This window comes from Talpa europaea (genome assembly GCF_964194135.1).
Source record: "Talpa europaea genome assembly, chromosome: 2".
Taxonomy (NCBI): domain Eukaryota; kingdom Metazoa; phylum Chordata; class Mammalia; order Eulipotyphla; family Talpidae; genus Talpa; species Talpa europaea.
In genome coordinates, this window is record NC_140068.1 from 37,672,425 (window position 1) to 37,694,352 (window position 21,928).

At 36.9% G+C, this 21,928-nt stretch overlaps 1 protein-coding gene across 1 annotated transcript in view; it reads right to left on the bottom strand.

Moving 5' to 3' along the window:
• Positions 1-21,928, bottom strand: part of NT5DC1 (5'-nucleotidase domain containing 1) — a gene marked incomplete at both ends in the record, with an annotated part of 116,496 nt that overhangs the window by 10,981 nt on the left and 83,587 nt on the right. Inside the window, one exon of the mRNA XM_084228304.1 lies at positions 1,391-1,565. Coding sequence (XP_084084430.1) covers positions 1,391-1,565 — 175 coding nt within the window. The remainder of the gene's footprint in view (positions 1-1,390; positions 1,566-21,928) is intronic.

Consider the following 21,928-nt stretch of genomic DNA (forward strand, 5'->3'; position numbering starts at 1 on the left):
GCAATATGCATTTACTATTTATTCAAATGTGGGCTTGAAATTTGTCTGGATTGAGTAAACTAGCTATTAAATAATTTTGTGCGTTATATGGGTCCTACAGAAAGCTAGTGGTATATCAAGGCAGGTCATGTCTCTCAGAGCGTGTTAAAGACATGAAGATAACACTTCATTTTGAAAATTGGTGGAATCTTAAAATGTGGGACTTCTCAGATAACAACAGTACTTGTTTCTCTAGTCTGTATTTAATACTTTATTAAGAATTATTTAGGATGGCAAAGGAAAGGTAATCCTTGTTCCAGAAGAACTGGTTACTACATTGGGGTGGCAATTTTTAGCCAATATTCTTGAATACTTTTACAATCAAAACAACACTAAATGGGAATTAAGATAGGAAGAAAAACTTTGTTAATGACAAAGAAAGTAAGACTTTTGACAGTTCATCTTGAAGGATGGACCCACTACCAGGCCAGCATATGCCTTTGGAGAGGCCCTTTCAAGACACCCAGGACTTTAAGCATTAACTGACTTCAAAGATCCCAATGACATGTGTAATCAGAAACTCTACTCGTTGACGTAAGTGTGCCATAAACAAGCTAAATCCTCACGTGCTGACAAATATGGAAATCAGGAGGTTAGAGAAGTTGGCCAGGGTCAATTTGCTTCATACTCATGGCAAGACAACATTTGCTGAAATCTGAGGAAACCTTAAGGGAGCTCTAACAACCCAAGGAAGAATCTTGCTCTGACCATGGATATCCCCTGTACTGCCCACAGGAGTGAGTATTAATACTTACTGAAATTTAACCAGGTACTCTGCCTACTAATAAAACTTAACCAACTACTCTGCTCTAATCTGCATTCTGCTACTTAAAGTTTCCCTTGAATCCATGAGGTATTCTCGTCTCATCTTTAAGATGATGAAATCGAGGTTCAGAAGTCATAGAAACTGCTCTAACAGTAAGCTGCAAGGCATGACTTGAACCCATGTCCATCTTATTTTAAAATTTATGCATTTTATTGTGTTTTAAATTTTACAGATGTCAATCCCATTCGTGTCTGTGCTAAATGGTGATGTACATGACTCAAATGGCTACTGAGGGACTGTAAGTCAAGCATGTCAGGTTGTATAATGTACAACTGGTGTCCCTCAATAATCATCCAAAGCTAAGGAACCAAATTCAAGGAAGACTATGGACATGCAGTCCATCCACCTTTCAGGAAATCTAAGGAGCGGAGCATCAGTGAGCTGTGAGCATGCGCAGTAACACTGCTTTACTAACATGCACTTGGGATATGTGTTAACCAGTCACTGTCAGCTTTGCTTAATGAAATGGTCATCGTCACTATCAGTTCGTTATAAAACCTTGAAAACAGATGACTCATCACTTACCCAAGGATATATTCACAGAGAAGTCGACAGTAATCACTGTGAGAACTGGTAATTAGGAGAAGAATCTTCCCTGCATTCTTAAGTTGTCGAAGCCACTTTTTTACAGATTCGGGACACCTGTGTACATATTTGCCTGGATCTCTTTTTATTTCTGGAAAATATATTCCACAGTTTTCTGAAAAATAAAAATATCACGGAGATTTAACTCAGTGTATTATCAAACAAGCCTCTCTCAAAGTTATAATTAAAACAAAAATAAAAAACTAGGTTCAAACACTCTAACAGAGATGCCACTAGTAACTGCTTCTTAAGAATACTTTTTGTTCTTGGGCCTCCCTGGTGGCGCAAGGGTTAAGTTAAGCACCATACTATGAAGCAATCCACAGCCTCTGCAGCACGAGTTTGATCCCCGGGCGGCCAGGGAGCAACCCACATGGTGCAGCAGACCTCTCCTGACTCGCCCGCTGCTCCCCTCAGCAGTGTATTTCAGTCAGTCTGCCTGTTCTGTTTCCCACTCTGTCTCGAGTGAATCCTCTCACCCCCCACATCTCTGGCCTGTACCCCAGCTCTTGTATGCATAAATAAATCTTAAAAAAAAGAATACTTTTTGTTCTTTACTTAAAACATGATGGTGAATATATCAGTTGAGGATATTTGCTGGCTGTCTGAGAACAAACAAATAACATAAACACAGTATAGTCAGGGTTTGAAAATCAGAGAAAATTTTGTCTTTGAAATATCAATTGATTGATAAGATATTCTTTCATTCCTTTAACAAGTATTTGCTGAATACAGACAACAAAGAACTATTCAGATAAGAACATGTCCTTGGCATGAAACAGCAGAAAAGTTAGGTTCCTCAGTAACAATTGTACTGTTTCAGATGAAATGGAGACTTCGAGTCTCAGCTTCTGAGAGGATATATCAAATTAAAAAAAGAAGAAGAAGAAAACAAGCCAGGAAAGATCAGATGGCACTGCACTGAAAGCTGAAAGACTTGAGTCAGAGCTGGGACTGCTGTCCCTTCCCCTCTGGGTCTTTCAAGAGTCCAAGGAATGCAGGCTGAGCTCTAAGGCAGGCAGTGGCAACATCTCTGAAAGTCCTGTTGATGCACCCTCAGTGCTTGATATAGTGCCTGGAAAGAGTACTTAGCAATTACAGATATTGTTGAAATGCTTCTAGAGTCATGAAGCATTTCAGAGAAACTATTTTCTGACCATGATAGCACTAATAAGCAGGTAAGCCAATTTCTTTACTTTCTTTAACTGCCAGGAACAGGGCATAAGCATAAACAAAACAATGGGTGAAAGAGCTTGTACTGAATTATAAACTCTGCAATAAATGAACACGGGCTGTACCTGCAACTGTACAGTGTCATGTGCTTGAAATAACAGAAATACAATATTGTTTTTCAAGAATCTTTGGGCAAGAAAGAAGAGTTTCTAAGCAAACAACAAAATTGGAAATAATAGCAAATACTGTTGGTCCATTCAAGTCCTTTCTCTGATACAAAGTACTCTGATTTTGTTTGAGGTTTCCTCTTCCACCCAGGGTCTGGGTGCTCAGGAAGGGTATGGATCACGAGCAGTCTAAACCATGAGGGTAGTTCCTTCCCCAACAGTAAACTATTTAGGAAGTGCAAGAGACCCATAAGTGGAACTTAGGGAGAATCCTGCTGGGGACCTTTGGAGTTATGTAAGCCACTGATAAGAAGAAACCCACATAGGGGACAGCGCTCCTTTTTTATTCTGGACTTTGCCAGACTATATGAACTGCAACAACTATTTTCAACACAAAGCACAAGTCTGACATAACAGTGAGTCCTAGGGCAGGTTAGGGTTAAGTAGGCAGCTTCAGAGACAGTGAGGGCTTAGGGAGAGTAAAAGAGGCTTTTGAGATAAGGGAAACAAAAGGAGTAAGGGAAGCTCCAGAGGTAAGCACAACAACTCCCAAAGGGAATTAATCAAACACCCCAGGACCAGGGATAGTGGATGTTCCTGGATGTTCCTGGCAATAAAGAAAAGTATGCTATGATAAGGGCTGGGACACAGACACTTAGTTCTGAGCATAGAGACATTAAGACTGTGAGTGAGATCACGGAGAACTAACCAATCACAAAGTGACTGGTGAAGCTTTAGAATAATTAGGGAAAGAAGGTATACATTCCCTTAATTCCCTTAAGGATGACTCCATTTTGGCTTCCTTGACCCTCCCGGACCTGGTTACATGGGCCTGGTTACACTTTATTTCTGTTCCTTTTTTCCTCAATAAACTTTTTTTTTTTTTTTTTTTCCTCTAAACAAATGTGCCCCTTTGCTTGCTTGCCTGAGCGTCAGTGAAGTTCCTGCTGGGGCTTCGTGAGACACCAAGACACCAAGCCGTGGTGGTCTAGTAGCTGGGACTCAGCGCTGCCACTGCAGCCTGGGATCCACTCCTGGCTGGGAGACTCAGCCTGAAAACCTGAAATTACACTATCAACAGGGTGGCCAAGTGAGAATCTGAAAGGTGCCTGGTTCCCTTAAGACATCAGTGGGTTTCTGATTAAGATAATGAATTAACTGCTGTTGGGAATACCATCCAAACACTGGACTTGTGGTCATGTGAAATAATTGAATTTAATTAACAGTTTCAACATAAAGGGTATCTGTTTTTGTAACCTAGAGCATTTCTATTCAGAAAATACCTCGCAAGAATTAATAAAATCAATTAATCAGACTAAAAAAATAATAACCCAACAAAAGAAAGATATGTTACAACAGAGAGGTAACAGACCAGGCAATTTAGAAGGAAGACAAAGCTTGTGTTCTTCTGGCAATTTGCCCTTAAGGGACTTTTTTATGTAAATTCCTAGGATCTCCCAATATCCCAGAGGCCCTTAGCAAAATTAAAACCTATCTTCTGTTTACCAGGGAAGAGAAGGTAGTATCAAGAAATGACTAAATTAAGAAAGAAAACATAAAATTGAAGAGCTAAGAATACCACAATTTGATGGATGGGTATTCATCAGATCAATACAGAAGTTAAGCAGCTCTCAGAATGTATCCTAAGGAGTCTTAAGTGAGAGTTCACCTAGAAAAACAAAGCCTCTGTAGCAAAAGGAATTTTAGGGGCTGGATAACAAAAGGTATATTGTATATACTTCTGAAATCTTTACATATTTAAGTTTCTGTATTCAGTAATAATATTTGATAAAAAGGCTCTTTTTTCCTTAGCTACATGTGCTTAGTGCCATCTAGTGATCAAAATATAAATTACTTGAAATAGCTACAGTTCCAAATAACTTAAAATATATAAATATAATTATAAACAAATATAAAATATATAAAAATATATAAAATGTATAAATATATAAAAATATAAGTCAAATTTCTTGCTTATATTAACTTTGTTAGCATCCTTTAACAAGTCTCATCCCAAAACATAATAGTTGAAATAAAACCATTCATTGAGAAAATCAAAGTACTCAATCTGTTCACCAACCAGATTGAAATGAACAAACTGAAACAGGCAAGCCCCGCACAAATGGATATGCAATGAGAGACTGAGAGTTGCTCCCGGTATAAAGATCACTGACTGTTGCTGGGCAAAGTATTTTTGTTCCCTGTTAACCCCAAATCATTCAAGGGACAGGAGATGTAATTACACAAATACACATTCTACCTGTTTACTGAAATAAATCTATTAAGCCAAAGGGAAAGTATATTCAGTGTAGTATGTTTAAAATCATTTTCTCTTAAACTATGTCCCCAAGAGACTGTAAACGCCTAAAGGTAAGAAGTCTTTGCTTGGCACAGTGCAGGCATCCCATGAATGAATTACCCACCTTAGCGCAGGGACAGAAACAGGAACATTTACATTTATTAGCACTCAATGTAATATGAATTATAACACCTACCCTAGCTGTGAGAGACAGAAATGTATTATTATTCGTGCCCTATCGAAGTCATACTATCTAAAGGATCCCTATTTCCAGAAATGATGCAAAGTGAAATAAATCAGAAGGAGAAAGACAAATACTAGATGATGTCAGTTGTAAGTGGAATATAGAGAAATCAAAGTGTCAGACAAAACCAAATTTAAAAACTAACCCTTGAAAGCTGACTATAGAACTGAGGAATTCAGAGGTGGAGGGGCGAGGGAGGGGAGAGATAGAGTGGTGAGGGATACAATGGACTCTGGTGGTAGAACATAAGTGCTTGGTGGTGGGTGCACTATGGTAATAACACGAAGCTGGGGTAGGGTGTCCCAAAATACAATATAATACAAATAATGATGTAAAGCAACATGACCTCAATAAAAAAAGGAATAATAAAGTACCCTTCTATTTTTTTAACAGCAAATGAAAATATAATGTTTAATAATATAATGTTTAATAATATTGCTAACACTGACTGGATATGACAGGGAATTGAACCTAAGGTGGAAAGAAAGGAACAGTCTTGTTTGTTCTTAACTCACAAAGTAGCCTGTGTATTCACTTAACCTCAAAAGGAATTTGATTTCACTGCCACTTTGAATAACTCGTTTTCCTGGCTTTTTCCTGCTCTCATATCCCTAGGTGCTGATATTTTTTCCAAGATGGGATTAAAAGGAGATTAAAAATGAACTATTGTAAGGAATACAAATTTGGCTCCCTATGTTAAGAATCTGGTTGATATATTCATGGAAATAATACCAAAGTGTGGCAATAACCTGATCTGCACAGAAAATGCCTCGCATCCATCAGAGGACTTGGGATTCAGGGACCTCTTGTGGTGAAAACAAACAAGTGCAACTTGAATATTTAAAAATACTTTTTTAGTTAAACAGACAATTGTGCCACATCACTTTCTATCATCACGGAATAAGTAAGCATTTTTCTCGTTAAACTGTATCACTACTGTTCGTATGATTTGTGGCTAAAAATTTTGAAGGTGCTATTTAAGGAGATGAGAGATGCTGGGACACTTAACACCTCCATCATCAGCCTCCAACTAAGGTCTGTTGTTTCCACAGCAAAACATAATTTAGAAGAGATAGAAATCTTTACAAACTATGTAAGATGAGAGCATGCTAGTAAACAGCTAGAATGTTTAGCTATGAATTGTTTAAATGCACTTGCTTTAAGGGACAATATAATTTTTTGAAATATTTGTTACATGTAATATTTGATGTTAAACAGGTATCCTGTTTATGGTCCCTTTAAGGTTTATTTCTGTCTAATATATTTGTAAATAAGGAAATGCAGATTATCTGAACTGCTGAAAGTGAGTATCTACATGCTAAATATAATGTTTCAAAAAGAATACCAAGTAAGACTTAGGAAATGGAGTATTAAATAATATACTAGAAAATATAATTTATAAAATTTACATTTTTAACATTACTTCACTTCTATGCCTAGCATCAATTCATGTATCTATTCCTTACCCCAAAGATTCTGATTTAATTGGTCTGGACTGTGGCAATGACACTGGTATTTTTCTAAAGTACAGTAATTTTAATGTACAGTTACAATGAAGAATTACTGCTTTCAGATAAAAGAGCTAGGATTTGTGGTGTTATTATCTCTATATCCTACCTACTTCACGTAAAGGACAAAGACTTAAATTTTACAGTATCTTTATTACCTAAAACATCAGTGCTATATATAACTACTGCTGATTATCTTATATGTCATTGTGGTTGATGATCTTTAAAATGTTTATTCTTGGTACCAATTATGCATGGTATGTTAAATTTAGTTAAATATTAAAACTACAGAATGATTCATTTCACACCTATGACTGGAGAGTACCTGGGGAAAAAAGGTTGGCATGGAATTCTTTTGGAGAAAAATTATTCAAACAGTTCAAATGAGCATAGACAAGTCAAAGGGACTCCTTTATTTCTCCAAAGCCATCAAACTAACAGATCTTGGACTTAAAACAGTCTATAAAAAATTTTTTTTTTGCTATTGAGGTTTTAGAATTTTTGAATTTTAATATCTTCATATAGGATTACATGTTTTCTAATTGTTTACCACAATGACTGCTATAGCATATTATATTACACTTGGACTGGTGAACTCCCCTACTAGCATCTGGGTTTATAGCTTATGATTCCTTCTTTGATGCCAGAATATTTATTATAAAAGAACCTAGCTTCCTTTTCTGATATGGTTCCTATAGTCTTGGAAAAAAACATTCTGGGCAGATAACTGGAAAGAGATCTTGAGGACCTTCTCAGTCTAATTAAAACAACAATCCTTTGATGAGGATATTAACAGAATCCTCAGGAGAGATAGCAGATGCACCAGATGACAGGGCCACATCTGGATAGGCTGAAGGTCAGTAAGGTGACTCAGAGAGGTCAAGTTTCACAGAGAAAGATATAACCATCTAAGACTGAAAACTCAGCTACACTCATACAGCAATGAAGAAACTATTATTTATTGGTAGCTGCAAAATACTGAGCCTATAGTCAGTTCTGTCTCCAAAGCAGGGCAATGTAGTTTAAAAGTGTATGAACCACATTTTATAATCTCTTTAGCTAATACTATGTACTTTTGACACTCTGTCTTGTGTTTGGAAAAATATTAGTTCTCTAGTAAGCTGGGTGAGAAGCATGTGTCCCTTTTCATAACCCTAGTTATTGTTATCTATAAGTATTCCTCACAAGGCATTTAGATAATTAGATCTTAGTACTGCATTAATACCAGCACAATGTTCAGAACCAGGGAAACAATAATTTCCACTCTTAGTCACTCTCAGACTACAACTGGATAGATTCAATTCTGGATGACACTTTTCAGGAGGAGAATGATTATGTCACACACAGGCATGAGCAGTGAGTGAAGGACTTTTCTGGTAAAAAGAAGGCTTATGCTGGGGATGAGAGGAGAAATGGATATGAGAGTTGATTAAGAACACCTGGCAGTGCTAAGCGAGCCTGACTTGATCCAGCTCTTGACCCAATATGGAACTAGGGGAGGTAATAAATTATGGTGCCTGAGTCTGTGACTCCAAAACCTGGAGCAAGATTGATCCTGTAACAAATATCAGCTCCTGTGCCCCAACCTAGAGATCCTTTGGTGGGGCTTCAGAGCTTCACACCGAGCCTATTAGTCATTTTCAAAGCTGTGAAACAGGTGACTGAGGGTCATTTTAATATTAGGATTGCTTGAGTCTATATCTCCATGGTGATGTCCAGACAGGTAACTCTTTAGTCACAAGGAACACCCATATACAGAGTTTTGCCTTCTTTAGAAAGTACCTTTGCTTTATGTTTCAAAAACAGAATTTCTGTAGAGTGGCTGTTTTTAAGCTTTTAGAGCATATTAGAATCACCTAGAAGGATTTGTTAAAATATTCCCAGTGTTTCTGATTCAACCAGACTAGTGTTGGTTGAATGCTCAAAAAATGCTCAAAGTCCAAGAAACACACTTGAGAATTTACTGCTGCAGAATATCCTTAATTAAATTAAATACCTGGTTAGGTAAGTTTTTGAAAACCTTTTACTCCTAAAGGAACTTGATCCCAATAATTTTGTTTAGAAGTACAAAGCCACGTTAAACATATTAAATGTTATATTATGAAAATTCTCAATGCAGCTTACATTAAAATACACCTAAACAAACGAGGTTTTAAGTTTAAAAAAATTATTTTTCTTCTCTTTATAAAGGGAAGGATATATACAAGGGTAATGATTTGACACTATTATTATATTATTTTGCATTTGTCTTCTATTTATTTTTTCTTTATTGAGGTAACACTGGTTTACAACACTGTATTTGATTTAGGGGAACAGGCTCACAGCTTCTCAGATGTGTGTCATTACCCAATCTCACCATCAAAGCACTCATACTCCTTTATCCTAGACCACTGGACTCCCTCCCTCCCTCTTTAGTAGCCTCAATCCTGGGTTTTCCTTTAATAGCCAGTAGAGCAGTAATTTTGTAGGTAAAGCCAAAAGAGCCCACGTTTTGGAGTTAAACTGGCCAAACTTTGAATGCAAAGTTTGCAAATTATTTTATTGGTTGTATGATTTCTGAGAAAGGCTAGAAGCAGAACTACTTTCCTGTGTGGGATCTGTGTATAGAACACTTGTTCACTTTATTGTATATCTCACAGGAGAGAATGTGAGATGGGCTGTCTTCCCAGATGGTCACAGGTGTCTAGAGTTGGAGTTCACTGCTCCAATCCTTTGAAACTGGGCAGGCCATTTTATTGCTTTGACCAATAGAAAGACGTGCAATTGACATTTGTGCTAGCACCATCTATAGACCCTAACTGGTCTGGAAATTTCAACTTCCATCTCTGGGAAGCTGGTGCTATGTAAAATGTGCAAACATCTGAGATCAACTTTCTCTGAGGAGCAAGTTAGATAATGAACTTATCGTGCAGGTGTTCCAACTGCCAGCTCCATACACGGACACCTGACTGTAATCACATGGGAGACCCCAAGTGAGAAGCAACCAAGTCAGAACCATGAGACAATAATAAATTACAGTTTTAAATTACTAAATTTTTGTGGTGGTTTCTTATGAAGGTGCTTTGGAATGAAGTCACAATCCCATTATCTCTATGCTATTAAAGATATATTAAGAAATATTTTAAAATGCTCCTAGGTGGAAACACATATGTGGAATATAAAGGAAAATAGTAAAGGGACAGATAAAAAGAAACCCTTGGATTCTGACTGCAGAACTGATGTTGCGAGAGTGGAGTAAGGGGAGAGGGAAGCAAGGAAGTGTGGTGGAAGATTATGGAGGATTACGGGTGCTTTGATAGTATGTTTGGGGAGGTGACATACATTCTAAGAGGTGTGTACCTGTACTCCTAAAATATATATATGGTATTGTAAACCAATGTACCTTAAAAAAAAGTTTTTAGAAACATTTGCAATAAAAGTAAACAGGCTCATAATTGTTTTTGTTCACATCAAAGAGTAAAGTTTCTATATACACATTTACAGATTATAAACATATGTATAGTTCATGTCAACATAAATCTTTTGAACAGCTGAAAACCAAAATGAGTATTTAATGCAATTTTATAAAGCAATATTGACTTCTCATCTACTTCAAATGTGAATTACCTAGAAATTGAGACAATATCCAATTGCTGCAACATATCATGATTACAACAGAAAAGAATGAATCTTGAGCTGTCTAAGCCCCATTAATTCTCAACTCAAAAACTTTTTTATATTTTTTCAAAAAATAGATTTCTCTTCAAAGAAAAATGCATTTTAAACATTTTTATCACAAGGGTGCACTGTTTCCTTAGTTATTTTAGTGGAAATATCCTCAGAAATATCTTTTCTTACTAATAAAGGCAAAAGTATGCAAATACAAATTAGAAGAAATTCATTTTAGAAGACATATAAAGGTAATTATTAGGCATTATTATCAGGCATTATTAATGTGATACCAGCTCTCATGGTGAATTACATTACATTAAATAAACATAGTTTCAGTCACATTTAACCCAGGATACATGAAACCTAGCGAAACAGCTATTTCAATGAGGCATTACTCTGTTCTTCACCATATATTTCCACCCAAATCTATATTATTTATCCTCTATATGTCTTTGAAAAATACCACCTAGCCAGTTATCCCAAATTATTATTATTTTTTAAAGATTTATTTAATTATTTATATAAGCACTGGGTACAGTCAGAAGCATGTGAGGGTGAGAGGATTCACCAGAGCCAGAGTGGGAAGCAGAACAGGCAGAGTGATGAAGTACACTGCTGAGGGGAGCAGCAGGCACAGCAGAAGAGGTCTGCGCGCCATGTGGGACCCTCGCCGGCGGACGGGGATCAAACTGGTGCTGCAGAGGCTGCGGGCAGCTTTGCAACCCAGCGCTCAACTGCTGCGCCACCGGGGAAGCCCACAAATTATTTTTTTTAAAGATTTATTTTATTTATACAAAAACCAGGGTACAGGCCAGATGTGTGGGAGGGTGAGAGGACTCACCAGAGACAGAGTGGGGAACAGAACAGGCAGACTGACAAAATATACTGCTGAGGGGAGCAGCGGGCGAGACAGGAGAGGTCTACTCGCCATGTAGGTTGCTCCAAGGCCGGCGGGGATCGAACTGGCACTGCAGAGGCTGCGGAGAGCTTCACAGTGCTGTGCTCAACCGCCTGTGCCACCAGGGAGGCCCCCAAATTATTTTTTAAGAAAGGGAAAAAAGCATATCAAAATTTTAAATTAGTGAGATTTTTAATTAAGATAATGGCTGGCAGACGTATTAATTTTGTAATATGAAATTTGAAATGATGAACCTGATAAAACAGAAAAGTATTAGAATAATTACAACATATTCAAATTATAAGATTAATTAGCGAATAATCAAATAATTACTCTGAAATAACAAACATAGCTATATTGGATCTATGTACAATGCTCTATAAGACTGCTTGAGGAATAATTACACTCTGAACCAGAATTCTGAACCTGAAGTATACACATGGATCATTTGTGTGTGTGCGTATGTGTGTGCGTGAAATCACTACACTATTTGTAACATTTTGCTTCACCAATGTGTGTGTGTGCTGGTTTGGGTGAGTCAGGTGCAGAACCCTCTAATTTTCATCAGGGCTTAAGGACATATAACCCTCTAAGAGGTTAAGAACCACAGACCTACATCTCTCAGGTTAGGACAATACAGTGAAAAGGATTCCATTACATGCCCTTTGTCATTGTCAAGAAAAATCTTAAAGAAATGTTTAAAAAAAGGAAGAAGTTGTCTGTAATAGGTAATATAGAAATTTTACACAAATAAATATGATTTCTGGATTATTCTGTTACTTTTTAACATAGAGATAGCCAAGGTCCAAATTAATTTACCTTTAGGTTGGCTAAAGAATGGTTGCTCTTGTCAATTTGTATGTTAATTGGGACTTACCAAATATACAATGTAAAAAACATAATATTCTTGAATTATTCTTGAATTATTATTCAAGAATAAGAATTATTCAAAAAGAATTTGTGAATTATTATTCCTCTTTGAAACTACACTGAGTGCATTAAAGAGATGAAATGATTGCTTTTCTTATTAATTGATATATTCTTGCTATAGAAAATCCATTATATTGGGTTTTCTATTGCTGCCCATTCACCACTTTGAATGTGATGGCTTAAAACAACAGAGTATGGTTCTGAATGTTGACTGAGTTTAAGTGGGTGGTTCTCACTTGAGGTGTACCAGTTCCCGATGTCTCTGGGTCTGGAATCATTTTGGGGTTTCTTCACTCACTGTCTGGCACTGGGCTGGATTGTCTGGAATGGTGGGGGCTGGTTAAACATTTCTCCACCTAGCTTGCTTGTACTTGTACATAGAAATCTGGTTTTAGGGTAGCTGAACTTCTTAAATGACAATGCACTTTCCCTAGAACAAGTGTTCCCAGACACTATGGCAAAAGCTACAGGAATTCCTCTGAATTAGTCTTAGATATCAGTGTCACTTCTGCAGCATTTAACTGATTATATGGGGGCAGTTCATTTTCAAGAAGAAAACGGAAGGATATGAATTCTGGGAGGCACAATTCACTAGGAGCTCTTGCACACTGGCTACCAAACACAGTAATAGTTTGGTGTGATTCTTGCCACTATCTTCATATGTTACTATATGAGAATTTTAGACATACCTTGAATAATTTTTCTATGTATGGCATTAACATTTATTTTAAAACATTTAAATTGGTTTAATATAAACTTCTATAAATAATTTTATAATTAACCTTACTTATAAAAACAAGTGACAACTTTTTAGTGCTTATCTTTGCCAAACACAAGTCTTAGATCTTCATAATTGTTAATATACTTAATCCTTACAGACAACCATGTGAGAAAGGTCCTATGTTTTTCCCATTTTGCATTTGAGGAAACTGAGATACAGAAAGGATAATGATCTTGCCCAAAGTCAAAAGGTAGGAATGAAGCAATGACAGGCAGGATCTGAATATAGTCAGCCAGCTGCTTTCAGAGTCTGTGCAACACTGCTTCTCCCAGTGTTGGGGCACTATTAATAACTTTAATGTCACCATAAGTCCTTACCTTTTAAAAATTTTACACATGGCACACAATTACATAGTATCAGACAGCTCAGGGTATTTGGAGTTGATTAGAATTCATTAAAGTGGGGGTTTGAAAATTGGACAAAAATTAGATTTCTGCAGAGGGAAAAATTATCTAGCTATATGAATTCCTTCTAATTACAGTCACAATATTTGGAACTGGAAGTCTTAGAAATCTACTTCAACTCTGTGTGTTAAAGATGAATTAGTAGAGACAACACACAGATTTTGCTCAAGCTTAAAATTAGTAACAAACCTGGGAATGGAATAGAATACTAAAGCTTGCTGCTTATAAGTATAAATATTTGTTTTGGATCTAACCTAAGTGGTGATCATAGTGTTAAAGAAAAATAATATGTTTGGAAGAAGTCAAGTACTTCAGAAGGTATATCTGTTTAATCCGTGATTACCAAATAATGTCCTTTTCTTTAGAATTTCTATAGAAGTTCTTATAGTTAATAAGCTGATATTATCTAATCTATAAACTGAGATCTTCATTGAGACAGAAAAAAGACCTCAAATAAATGACTTACATTATGAAATAAATATTATCTCCTTAGAATTCATTGTTTCCCCTTTACTGCTTAGAAATGTCTGGAGCTTGTGAGAAGGCTGCCTTCTCCATGAAGCCCTCCTGGAACCCTCTCACAGTTATGCTGGGACATCGGTAACAATTTCCATCACATTACATCATAATAAACACTTGTAATAAGCAGGTTGAGGAATTTTCTTTCCCTGTAGACTGTGAGGCCTCGTAGGGAAGGAAATGTCTTTACATTCATATTTACATTTTTGATGTCAGACAAACAGTAGAAGTTAAGCGCTTGTGAGGGGAGAGCTATCACACCAGGCAACCAGTAATCATAAAGAACAGAGGCTGGCAAACCACATGATCCCAAAGGAAGGGTTTTTTGTCTTAAAGCAGTTATGTAAGTACCTGCATGAAACCTATAATCATTACTATCTGGTGTTTTAAGAAAAGGCTTGCTGATTCCTGATATTAGCATTTCGTAATTATAGGACAGCAACAAGAAACAACAGTTATAACTCACTCTTACAAAGTGCCAACAAGAATAATGAAATTATTAATTTGAGACTTTGTTTAAAGACTACTTAGCTTCTCAGCAAAATACTACAAAATCATTCATGATAAAACTGCATTTCTGAAAGGCACTACAAACCCCTTTATGTAACTTTCATGACACAGGATTCCTAGGCATGACAATGTGTTGCCAGGAAGGGACTTGAATGAGCTGCTGGGGGGCACAATACTCAGGAGGCTGCTTTTTGTCCATTGGGGTTTTGTGTTAGTCTTTGTTCTCTCTTTTGGGGGAGACTTTTTAGGTGTCAGCTTTGCATTTTCATTTCTTTGGAGCTGCTGTCCACTGGCCTTGGCCTGTTGCTGCATGGACATGGAAGTCATCATCTCCCCTCGGCTCCTGCTCCCCTATCTCCATGTAGCTGTCTCCTGACCTTGGTCATTCCCATATTCAACAGGCTATTTATTCTCCAGCCTGAGTCCACTTACAGTTTATTCCACTGAACCAGCAGAGGATTCTTTTCACTATGCTATATTGTTAAAATAAATTGAAATCTGCCTTTGCCTCTGCCTTTATGATTCAGGTATATTTTATCTTTAGGATAGGAATAAAATGTTTTCAGGTTCATTTGGTATGTTTGTTAAAAAGAGCAATAGTAGCACCACAGGTAGACAATGCAAGTTAAAAGCAAACAGCTGTTCATATTTTTTCTTGTTAACATCAGAGAAAATGGAAAGCCCAAGAAATGCACTTGAAGACATGATGACATCATCAGAAGGAACTAAAGAGCTTGTAGTTTGAGATGAAAAGAGATATTACTGCTTAAACGCAGTTTTAAAATTAGCTACACAAGAAACAGACATTGTTTCCTTGGCATAGCCAATAAAAGATGCCTCCAGATAAAACATGGGGTAATTTTAGGGGTTAACTTCAAGGAGACATACTGTAAGTTTCATCCCAAATAGTTTTTTTTTTTTTTTAAATAGAGGCATGTTTTATTTATTTATTTATTTGTTTGTTTGTTTATACATGCACTGGGTACAGTCAGAAGCGTGGGAGGGTGAGAGAATTCACCAGAGCCAGAGCGGGGAGCAGAGCAGGCAGAAGGACAGAAGTACACTGCTGAGGGGAGTAGCTAGCGGGCGGCAGGAGAGTTCTGCGTGCCATGTGGGACCCTCCTCCGGTGGCCGGGGAGCAGCCGGGGATAGAACCGGCGCTGCAGAGGCAGCGGGCAGCTTCGCAACCCAGCGCTCAACCACTGCGCCACCGGGGAAGCCCCCAAATGGTTTTTAAGTATATCTGCTAGGCATAAAATCTATCTCAGAGAGTTTTGCTTTCACCAGTGGAAACTGGTCCACTGATTATTCTTATTTGAAACCTCTACCTTCTCCAGAAGAAAGAAGCTGGAAAAAATTAGGAGAAATAAAATGGGATAGCTTAGGGCAAAGCAGGCCCAGAGATGTGCCAATGCTTATTCCTTTAAAAAAAAAAAAAGTTATATTTGACTTTTCTAGCTTTGAGGCACACAGAGATCAGAAACAATAACAGGAACAAAGGAGTCACAAGCTAGACATTAGGGTTCACTTACTAGAAATGTCTTAAGGAAACCTGCCTCCCCTGAGGATCCAAGCACTCAATTATTTATCAAACAAAACATCTTGAATAGAATTTTCACTGTCTTTCTTCCAACCTGATTTTTCTTCTGGGGTAAACAACCCAACAGGCTGCCAAGACAGCATTTCATAGAGACACACCATGTTATATTTAGCTACTACATCAACACAAATCACTAAAGTCCATTTGTTATGGGAAGCCAGTCCTCATTTTACAATAGTCCATTATGTGTCAGAGTAAGAAAAGTCTGGCATACCTCTATTCAGCCTTAGTACCTAGTATAGTTTTTTTTAAGCCTTTGAAAGAAATGAGCAGGGTCTTAGGTGAAAAAAACAGTGGGAACCTGGACAGGAAGGGCTCCAAGGAGAATAACACTGGATACACCTGGTTTCCTGAGAATATTCCATCCTAGGCAGCACTTTTCACCTCAGTCTCTCTGTTTTCTTCTCTGACCTGACTTCCTTCACTACCTCCTTCCAATGTAACTAATACAAGTTTATATATCTTGGCTATTTTTCTGAACTAATAAACATCTAGTTATATTAAGATGACAATCATGTATTTTTTAAACACTTACATATGAAAAACTTTTTAAACTAAAAATCAAAACAACCGTCAGGTTAACACAAGAAACCTAAAAAATGTTAAGAACTATGTGCTTATTTATTAAAGGTTTTGAAAGACTGATTCTTCTACTTTCTTTCCTTAGAACATAGTAAGTCTGTAATAAAAGAACAAATTGTTTATTTCTATAACTGCAGACTTTGTTGACGTTAATAGGAAATGAAGATAGAGAACTATTTTTTTCCCACTAGTCCCAAAAACTCATGATCCATTTATTGAGAGCCCACTTGGGGCCAGGCACTACGTTGGGATGGGAGTCTCAAGGCTGAGGGGATAGCTGTTAGCTAAAATGCAGTTTGATATGTGCTGGGTTAGGCAGTTAACTATTGGGTGGGAGGTGTGGGGGAAGAGGACAACTACTACTTCTTAGGCAGGTATGATGAGGATTCAGGAGAAGGTGAAGTTGCGTTGGCCTTGATCAGTGAGATAGATTTTAGCTGGGTATCGAAGTGATGAAGAGCAGAGAACACAGCACAAAGGTAGAGTGTGAACTATGTGGGAGTTCTAGGGCTGAGAGTCCCTAGGAACCCTGATGGTACTGGAGGCTGTTCCAGTTGACTAGACAACAGGACATACTCGTTCTTACCTCACAGACTGTGCTGAGAATGCTTGCTGTTCAAACTACTCTATCACCTGATGCCATTACAGTTGATCTCTGCTGAGCTTCTAAACTCTATTTTTAGGGATTAGCTGAATTCCCACTTTTTCTAGTTTTCCTCTCTTTTGAACATTCCAGCTATTTTCTAGTTGACGTATTCCATCTCTTGCTTACATATATTTCCATATAGTTCATTAATTACATAATAGATTTTAATTTTTCAACTTCAGCTTCTGAAGAGTTATATTTGTGCCATTATGATTAGCAAGCACTATAGTGATTCAATTCTGGACACAAAGACAAATGCAATAAAGATAATTAGTTAAAATTTTTCTTATGGAAGCTAAGCTTCCTTTAAATCATGGTGCGTATATGATATTATGTAGTTTAATAAAGCATTTCTTCTATAGTCAAAGGTAAGTCTCATTTCTGTTCAATCAAAATCAGGATTACTCATAAGTTTTAATTGAATGAAAAAATCAAAGCTAAAGTTCTTAGGGACAAAAGGGTAAATTTAAACATTGCTGAATTTTAGTCTGTATCTTCAATATTTCAGAATATAGCAAAATAAAACAGTTGTTATTGAAGAGAGAGAGAGAGAGAGAGAGAGAGAGAGAGAGAGAGAGAGAGAGAGAGCGCACATGCGTGCGCATGCATGCGCAAGAGCTGGAGCCCACAAACCCTAGGGGGACCAAAATAACATGGTAATAACTATTTACTGGTAAAAAATTATATTCTGACTTTCTTTTGACCTAGGAAAAAATTTTGTTAGGAAAGCATACGACAAAAGTGATTAGACTATTTCTTTTTCAAAGGAAAGGAGTTGTCAACATAAATCCAGACAATTGGAAAGCCTGAAATTACTAAATAACCAGGAAGGAGCAGTCAAAATTCTATTCAATGAGACAAATATTTTACTCACAGAGTTAGTTTACTCACAAATATTTTAGTCACAATCTTGGCAATAAACACTAAATGAACTATGTGTACTATTGTGGAAAATGTGAGAAAACAATTGCACCAGACCTCCTAGATGACCAATGACAGTTTATCTGAAAACTATGACAAGGCTTTCCTTCCAGATATGAACTCCCATTCAAAAATGAGTTTAATGCCTTATGCCAGCAATTAAATCATTACACAGTAGCGTAGTGAGGGAGAAAGGAATTCATGATTTGCAGATGAGCTCACTGACTAATGGATTGCTATTAGGAGAGGAGCTATTCCTTTCCTACTGAAAAAGCTTCAAAGGACAGAGCAATCTCTCCTGGGATAGACACACATAGGTAAACACACCACAGGGTTTGGTCTGGGTGTTAGTGGGTGACATGGATCCAAATCTGACAGCTCCGATTCAAATCACAGTTGTATAATATACTTGGGTAAATGTCTTAGTCATTCAGACACTTTGTTGGTTTATCTGTGGAATGAAGATAAATATCTAATCTTCCCCAGGTTATTGTGTGGATTACATGTAATAACATATGAGAAATATTTAGCACAGTGCTTGGTACTCTGCTAGCTAGCCTGACTTAAGGACTTTAACTGAGAAATGCTACGGGCTACATAGCCTCATGGAATTGCCTGTCTGGGTCCGAAATGCAAGTCTTCCCTCATCAAGGTGGCATTTACTTTCAATACATATTTAAAAAACGACTTTGCCCTTTTCATCCCATATTCCTTACTGTCGACTTCTACTTTATTATTTTATCTCCTTTAATAAGGAATTTGAAAGCTTTTTGGTAAAGACAGGTGAATTCAATAAGCAAAAATAGTTTTTAATGTATTCTTCTAATACAAAATCAGAATAAAGGTAGAAATACACAGAAGCTGGCTATTCTTCAGCAAACATGCAGAAGTCCTGGACAGTTTTTGTTTTTTCAATTTTTTTCAACACATTCAAGGAATTCCCTTTGGGAAAGGAGATCCAGTAAGACTCTAGGCTCCACATAGTCTGCGGGGCTCCAGAGGAAGGAGCGCCTCACACCCAGTAAGTTTCAACTTGCCATTTAATAAGGATGTTAAATTCCCATAATAAAATGTCATTTTGACATCTTATAATTGAGAAATTGGTGAAGGTATATTCCCATTGCATGCCATTATTTTCATCAATTTTATATACCAAAGTATTCCATTTACAAACCAGTTTATGACATTGTTTTTGAGTCTCTGCTTAAATGTTATTACTAACAGAATTTAGAAGCTGGAAAGAACTGATATACATTCCTGACTATGCCAGTGGGACATCACTTAACTACCAAATAAGCTAAGTGAATGACTTCAAACTGGATGTCTTACAATGAACTTTTTAGAAATTAATAAATTTGTTCTGCCATGATGGGCTCATTTTGTGAAAATAATTATCTGTAATCACCCAAGTAATACACAAAAATACCATTCTTTACCAAAGATAAGTATTGCAGGAGAGTCTTAAGTCTTCTTTAGATGCTATTCCCAAATTCTAGTGCCTTCCTTTTACTTTAAGCACAGTTGTTATCCTTATGGGGTATCTCTTTCCAAACACATTATTGTAGATAGACAGACAGACACATTTTTACATTTTGGTATGTATCTTTCCAAAAAGTTTTTATGGACTTATAGATATGCACATGTATTTTATAGTACAAATTTTCTGCAATTGGTTTTTTTGTAATTATAATTCATAAACATAATTTAGAGATTTACCAATTGCAGATGCATTGAACTAATAATTACTGAACATCTACTTAAATGCTATGCATTGTTCTAATTGCTACAGACACAGGACCAGACAAAGGCAAAGTCCCAGCTCTCATAGAGCTCATATTCTAGAGATATTTCGTTTTATTCTACCACAGCATAATGATCCAGTATAAGAATATCACAGATGACTATGCCAATCTTTATTGATGAGTTTTTTCATTATTAAAAATTCTGTGTAAACATCACTGTGCCTGACTACTTGTGAACATGAGAGTATTTCTTTAGGGTGTATACCTGCAAATGAGATTGTTGGGTCTCATATAAAAGATAGTTCTAATTTAATTTAATTAGTTTATTTTAAAGATTTTTTTATTTACTTATTCATAGAAAAACTGGGGTGTAGGCCAGAGGTACAGGGGGTAAGAGGATTCACCACAGACAGAGTGGGGAGCAGAACAGGCAGATTTACTGAAAAACACTGCTAAGGGGTGTAGTGGGCAGGACAGGAGAGGTCTGTTGTGCCATATGTGGGTTAGCTCCCTGGCCAGGGATTGAACTCTGGCCAAAGCGGTGATAGCGCTGAAACTAACCCTTAGGCCACCAGGGAGACTCATTTCTAATTTTAATAGACATACAGCATTTCATTCTAGAATGGTTGCAACATTTTAGCAGCATGTGCATGTGTACTGAAAAAATAGGCATCTCATTATTTTACCTTGTACTCCCTGGCTACTAATAAAGGAAAGCATCATTTTGTATTTTTATTAATTGCCAATTTTTATTTATTTATTTATTTTATATTTCCACCACATACTAGGTTGGGAATTAAGAACTCACACATAAAAAAATGTTGAATTCAATTGGATAAACTGAGGGTGATTATGTCACATTGCTTAATTATAAAACAAAACACACTCTGACAGCACTTGGCAAATTCCAGTATTATTAACTCAAATATTTCTTACCCCACCACAAGCCTTCAGGTTCATAGACATGCATCATTCTCTCCCTGACTCAACTGTTTCACTGCAGGACCAAATTGCAAATTATATTTGCCAAAAAATGAACTGGGTGACTTTTTAGAAGATACAAATGATGATCACTGTGTGGGTGTGTGCTGCAGGAGGCCTTGATGCCCCAGCCAGATAAGACACTGGCAAGCAGCGAAGCTAAAGGGCCTCACACCGTGGGGCTGAAGATCTAACATTCCTTCATTTTTTGTTCTTGGTCATAAAAAGAAAAAAAATTATCAGAAAAGTACATTAGGCAATAAATTATATGTATCAGTAGACTGCAAGCAATTGGCATGGACAATTACCTGTTTAGATATTAGTTATTAAACAATTTGGCCCACTTGACAATGGGAGATGATTTATTGTACATATCTGACAAGCAAACCAGCACAACTATTATAGTAAGTCCTTCTTTTGCTTTTTTAGAAGTTCCTTTTATTTAGAAGTTTCTTAGGAAAGTTTTTAAATGAAGTTAACTGAGTTAAGAAGTTTGTAGGTGGAAAAAGTTCTGATAGCTGTGCAGCAGCTGGTCTCTGACTGAAGGCCATGTGAATAAAATAGTCTTTTGATGCTTAGGCTTTAGCTGATAGGGATGCACTGGCGGCTCTCCACTGTCTTAGATAATTGTCTAGCTGAAAAAATAAGTTTTAGTGTTAGATCTGGTTTTTTATCTATTAACCTTGAAGGCTGCCGTCTAACTGGGACCCGTAGGAGCCAGTAGTCCATGGGAACATAATACACTAATTGTTTCTGCTTTACAAATGACAATGTATTTTTTTTTCCTGCTTACTAAAAATGAATAAATAAAGACCTGCCGAGTCTCTCGGCAGAACATACTTGCACCTCATCCAAGTGTTAGTGTCTCCTCACTACCTCATCCTCTTCCCTTCAGCCCTTAAGTTTCAGTTCTTTCGTTTTC